Genomic DNA, 6621 nt, shown 5'->3' with positions numbered 1-6621 from the left:
CCATCAAAAGACTATGTGTAAAATTTCATGACATTTCGATTAGTCAGAAACCATTTGTTATTGATTTACTGAATTTAAACCTGGTCGAACAGACACCGATGATGGTGAACGTTCTGATCGTCCAATTGAGATGGTTACTCCAGAAAACATCAAAAAAGTCCAGAAATTGGTTATATCTGATCGTAAATTGAAATTGCGTGAGATAGCTAAGACCGTAAAAATATCAAAAGGCAATGTGTTTAAAATTATGCATAAACATTTGACCATGAGAAAGCTTTTTTTCAAAGTGGGTGCCGTGTTTACTCACGGTAGCTCAAAAACAACAACGTGTTGATGATTCAGAGCAGTGCTGAAGCGTCCAAATGCACAACAGTCAGCTGGGAAGGTTATGGCTTCAGTATTTTGAAATGCACATGGTATAATCTTCACTGACTATATCGAAAAGTGGAAAACCATCAATAGTAACTACTACACGGCATTACTAGATCGTTTGAAAGCAGAATTTGTGAAAAAACGACCGTATATGACGAAGAAAATAATTTTGTTTCACCAAAACAATGCACCATGTCCGTATAGTCCAGATCTGGCCCCCAGCGAGAACTGGCTATTTGCTGATCTCAAAAAATGCTCGCCGGTAGGAAATTCATCTCAAATGAAGAAGTATTTGCTGAAACTGAAGCCTATTTTGAAGTAAAAGACAAATACTTCTACAAGCACGGCATCGTAAATCGATTTTTGGTAGAAAAAATTAGTTTTTCTTAGTCACACGACTTATTGAGTGATGTGTTAAGTCATCTTTAAGATTTGGAGCTATTGTCATGCGATGTACTTATTATATGGGCTTATTTTCGTGAATTTATTTTTACTTTCCATGTTAAATGTTTATGCACCAAGTGTTTTATTGCAGCGATCATGTCAAAAGAATATATCTAATAAAGAAAAAATGGTTCTTACCAAATAATGACTGAAGGTGATCGGAAAAATAGATAATAATTGGAATATATTTTATACATTTTACTCAATTCATTATAAATTATTTACTGTTTATTTTATGAGTCTATATTATTTTTTGTTTATTTGATAAAGTTATAATTATCTCTTTTATGTTAAAAGGTGTACAGTACCTTCTATACAAGTTTGTAAAAGTTTATATTATTTGAAACTATTATTATATTATTTGTTTTTATAATGTACTGACCATACTCTTTGCTAGTTAGATAGAATATAACAATTACAATGGATTTCTCTTCAAGCTATAGGAATAAAAGAAATCAATATAAATAATAAAATATATAATTTCTGAATTACATAAACACTATGCGTTTCAAAATTATTTGTATAATTGTGAGTAAAGAAAATAACATTAACATTAACATTAATTTAAACAACAAATGAATATATCACTGTTTCCTTTCCATATTTAAAAACTCGTACTTCCTTCACATATGTGATTTTAAAAATATTATAATAGAACACTTTTTTATTGTACTTTCCAAATAATTCACCAACAATTAGAAAACTTATACATCAACATTAACGAAATACTATCGAACTTTTCCAAATAACAGCTACCTAACTATACGTAATCTATGACATTATTCAAACTTTTGATTATATAAACAAAAACCTAGAAAACAATATAAATTCAAATATAATTTTGTCAAGAATAATAATTTAATTATTTTTACACACTTTAAACAATACATTTGTACAGTTAATATCAGCGTAAACAATTCGAATAATATTTTATATGCATAATAATATAATATAAAAAAGAAAAAACATGAAATAATTTTTAAAATGTTTTATATTTATTAAGTATATAAATATTATAAAAATATATATAAATTAAATATACGTACATATTTATGTAGTTGTATTAAATAAAAAAAGTAGCATATATTTTATGTATTTTATAAATAATATAAATTAAAGAAAATTTTTTAAAACTTCTTATTTAAATGAAATATTAAGAATTATTTTAATGTAACTTTAAATTTTAAATTAGTAATAATAGTTTATAAAATATGAAAATAATGAGAAACTAGCATTTTTTGTTATTTTTATTTTGTTAGTAATATAAGAAATCTGTAAAAAAATTATTAAAACAATTTAAGAATTTTAAAAAATTGTATGTGTAAGTGAAATAATGAAAGCTTATTTATATGCTTTGCAAATTAATTATAATAATATATATGTAGCAACCTCTCAACGTCCTTTATTTTTTATATATTTAAATTATTTTCGATTTTTTACGATTCTTCCTATTAGCACATAAATTTTTATATTTTTAATAAATGTGCTAAAAATCATTGAAAACAATACAAAAAATGCAATTTCCTTATGGAAACAAAATGAGAAAAAAAATTGTATTTATTTAAAAACATTTACAAAAGTAAAAAAAATAAAAATAAATTTATGTTTTAAAAACGTTTATTTTTTACTACCTAACCGGCTTTCTCAAAAATTTATTTAAAGCCTAATTTGTTTATTTTAAATATAGAATTAATTTCAAATGAAATGAATGAGCTATAATTTAATTCTAAAATGATTTAATTAAACTACATTAATAAGAACACATAAAACTACCATTTCTTTTTTATAACATCAAAATCATGATCTTTCATTGCCGGTTGGCGTTTTTTTAAAACACATTACACAATAAAAATATATTATACATATATATACAGTTAAATCAGTAATATAAAAAACATATAACAGATTCATATATTTAACTATGAAATTTACAAAAACAAAAACAAAAAACAAATATTTTCAACTGCTTCAATTAAGAAATAAGTAAATGAAAATATCAAAACATTTTTAATTTGTAAAAAAAAATAAATGCAATTCAAATTATGGTTAATTAAACATTTAAGTTAATGTATAAATCCAAAAAAAAAACATATATATATATATAAATCTATGGATAAAAATATATATATATGAGAACCCAAAAAATATTAAAAAAGGAACATTTTTACTGAAGTTTTCCAAATAAACTTTATGAATTTAACATTTTCCTATAATTGTATTCATTTTGGTTTTATTTTTTGGTTAAAATAAATGTGGATATTGTGGATGCTATTATAAATTTGTATTGTATTGTTTATTTATGAATAGGATATATGAACAAAGTAACATGAATAGAATATATAACTGAAAAGAATTAGCTGTGCCAAAACTTTTCATCACCTCCAACCGCTATTCAGAAATAAAAATCTCAATGCTAAGAACAGGAAACTGATATATAACCAAATAATTCGTCCGTCACTTCTATATGGTTGTGTGGCGTTTAGCAAAGACTACAAACACTACTGTTCGCCAGCTAGAATTTGCACAAAGTCAGACTTAAAGTACCATGGTACATTAGAACGAATGACAACCTCACTTCTTTATGGATGTGTAGCGTTTAGCAAAGCTTTAAACACTACTATTCGCCAGCTAGAAATTGCACAAAGTCAGTTTCTGAGAAGACTTTTCAAAGTACCATGGTACATTAGGACGAATGACATCCTCAGGGACCTCAAGATTGCTCCCATCAAAAAAGAGGATAGATGATAGGATAGAGCCCTGAAATTATTTACGAAAACTGACAGACTTACCAACACCGCGTTATCAAATCTCAGAATGGTTACAGGCTTCTCGGGGAGGTATGCAGATCTGAGGTCAATTATTGCTTAGTCTGATGAAGTGATAAACAATAATTCAGTCAAGGCGTAGAGAGGGGTTTTGACCCCTCTTCTCGAGTTAAGAAAGAGTAAAAGTGCTCAAGTGCACTGGCTCAAATAGCTTCAACATAATAATATGAAATATATAACACTATTTGGCACGATTCTGTTTTCTTTGTCGCAGCGATTTGACGACAGATTTTGGTGAAATCGGCTATTTAGAGAAACGTGTTCCACTGCGCTATTAACTGACATCTAGTTTTATGAATGTAAACACCAAAAATTTGATGTTCTTTCTAATATGTTATATGTAGTTGTCTTAACTACTTTCTGTTTGTGTAATCATTATTTACAACTTTAAATTCCGATATCTCGAAAACCAGTTATATCGCTATATAATACCGTAATTTTCCTCTATACAAATTATTTCTCAAAACTCGACGACCACAAAATGGGTATCGTATTTAATATTATATTTATATCAATGTTGACTAATGAATAAGTTTCTGCTATTGAATAGAGGATATACACATTTATGAACTACACTCAACCTATATTCAGAGGGCTGATAAAAGTTAATAGATATATTGCAGACCAAAATAACTAGAAACTGCAATAGGCCATTATTTGAGCTCACATGAGCTTTGTTGTACAAAGCCACCACTCTAAACCCTAACCTGACATAGCAACAGTGATTTACTAGAATTCTATAAACCAGTAGGATAAGATAGGAATAAACGGGGTACTAGCTCCCAGCGGAGCGGCGCACTGCGATTATGTTTGATCTTTTGTGCCCTAACCGAACAGAACACATTATACCTTCCGTAACAAGGCCAAAATGTTGGCCGTTGAGGAAAGGGAGAGTAGTTGTCGACCCAGTGACCTCTTCAGTAATTAATTTGTACTAGGCCGGGAGTTTTTATACATATAACTTTTTGTGAAATCTTTCAGAAAAAAAATTCTGTAAATTCACTGTTTTTTGAAAATGAATACTAAAAGAATAGTTTATTTTTCTAAAATTCTGGAAAACACTAAATAAAGATAAAGAAAAACTAAAGGTACTCGATTTTTCTAATATTCTAGCTACTAGAATTTGTGGTAAATTTAGATAAACAGTAAATTTAGATTATTCTAATAATATTTAGATTATTCTAGATTATTATAATTTGTTTAACATCAATTCTCGTGTTAACCAATAAAATACAACTTATGTTAATACGAGTTATCTAATATTAAAAAAAAAACAATTTAATTATATATTTACATGTATTAACATATACTATATATTTGAAATCATTATGTGATATACATTCATTCCTTAAAACTAGAAAAACAAAGTGAAGCATTAGTACCGCCAAACCCGAAAGAATTCTTTAATGCTATACGCTGTATAGTATTATCGCTACACCAAGTTTCGGCTTTGGTAACGACATTCACCTTAACGTCTTTGTCCAACTCTTCAATATTTATTGTAGGTGGCAAAATATTCTCATTACAAGCGTGTACAACGAAAAGAGCCTCTAAATTACCAGATGAGCCCAATAAATGTCCATGTGCACCTTTTGTGGCAGATACACGTACCTCAGGTGCATGTGCACCGAATACGCTTTCTATAGCGTGAGCTTCAATACGGTCTCCTGTTGGAGTGGATGTAGCGTGTGCATTAACGTAAGTAATTTGATCCAAACATACACCTGCATCGTTTATGGCACGTTTCATAGCCAGTGCAGCGCCGGTACCGTCCTCACTTGGAGAAGTTATATGATAAGCATCGCCAGATAAACCGTATCCAAGCAATTCAGCTAAAATTGTTGCATTACGTTTGCGTGCATGTTCTAGTTCCTCAAGTACAAGTATGGCAGCTCCTTCTCCCATAACAAACCCGTCACGCTTAACATCAAAAGGTCGTGAAGCCTTATCGGGTGTATCATTATGTGCTGTACTCAGAGCCCTCAAGCGACAAAAGCCAGCTATGGAAAGTGGATCAATACAAGATTCACCGCTACCTGCTATCATTACATCCGCATCACCATTACGTATGAAACGCATAGCGTCACCTATTGCATGTGCTCCAGTAGCACAGGCTGTAGAGACAGAGTGATTTGGCCCACGGAAACCATGACGCATGCTAACATGACCACAAGCCATATTAGGCAACAAGCGTGGTATAAAAAATGGACTCACGCGATTATAACCTCGCTGCAGTTGTTGCCACGTGTTGTACACTTCCGAAAGGTCAAACATGCCCATACCAACGCAAACACCGATTCTTTCAAGTTCTGCTGCGCTCAGCTCTTTGGGTTTCAATTTTGCATTACATAAAGCTTCATCTGTGGCCATTACAGCAAATTGTGTTGCGGGACTCATTAATTTCAAGTCACTTTTACTGAAATGCTTATCTAGTGACAGTCGCTCCTTTGGTATTTGTGCAGCGACTTGGCAAGGCAGACCTTTGTATTGCTCATTAAGCCGCGTTATTGCTGATTCGCCGGCAAGCAGTCGTTGCCAGGATTCAAGTACATTGTTACCCAATGGTGTTACTGCTCCACTACCTGTTACAACCACTCGTCTTCGTGTTGGTGTGACGGTTCCATAATGTCGTCGATATTTTGTTACAATTTGTACTGTTTGTGGTACCCTTCGCAAAATTTTTTTTGTTATGCACATTTTTATATTTTGGTTCTGTAATGATAAAAACAGCTGATTGCAGCTGATGATAAAAACAAACAAATGGAAAACAGCTGACCGAAAAGTCGCGGAAATAGGGTTGCAAGTAGTTTTAAAAAGCTTCCTCAAAAGCTCAAATGTGGAATGTTGTATGAAAATATTTGAATTGAACTCACGTGAGAATTAATGCTACACTTATTCGGAACTTCGTTTTTTTTCTATTTTTCTATGATATATTATTAATTGATTATAAATAAATATATTTTTCTTCGTTATAATGTTA

At 30.4% G+C, this 6621-nt stretch overlaps 1 protein-coding gene across 1 annotated transcript; it reads right to left on the bottom strand.

Moving 5' to 3' along the window:
- Positions 1-4946: 4946 nt before the first annotated feature.
- On the bottom strand, positions 4947-6375 carry LOC119680640 (3-oxoacyl-[acyl-carrier-protein] synthase, mitochondrial-like). The gene has a single exon (XM_038093562.1). It carries the CDS (start codon positions 6336-6338, stop codon positions 4983-4985), a length of 1356 nt encoding a protein of 451 aa, XP_037949490.1. The 5' UTR covers positions 6339-6375; the 3' UTR covers positions 4947-4982.
- Between the last annotated feature and the right edge of the window lie 246 nt (positions 6376-6621).

The sequence above is a fragment of the Teleopsis dalmanni genome, chromosome 2 (assembly GCF_002237135.1).
Source record: "Teleopsis dalmanni isolate 2A chromosome 2, ASM223713v2, whole genome shotgun sequence".
NCBI lineage: Eukaryota > Metazoa > Arthropoda > Insecta > Diptera > Diopsidae > Teleopsis > Teleopsis dalmanni.
Note: the sequence above shows the minus strand (reverse complement) of the source record. Positions and strands in the feature narration are given on the sequence as shown.

Coding starts and splice junctions, on each gene's coding strand:
- LOC119680640 (XM_038093562.1), bottom strand. CDS start 6,338: ATGTGCATAACAAAAAAAATTTTGCGAAGGGTACCACAAACAGTACAA.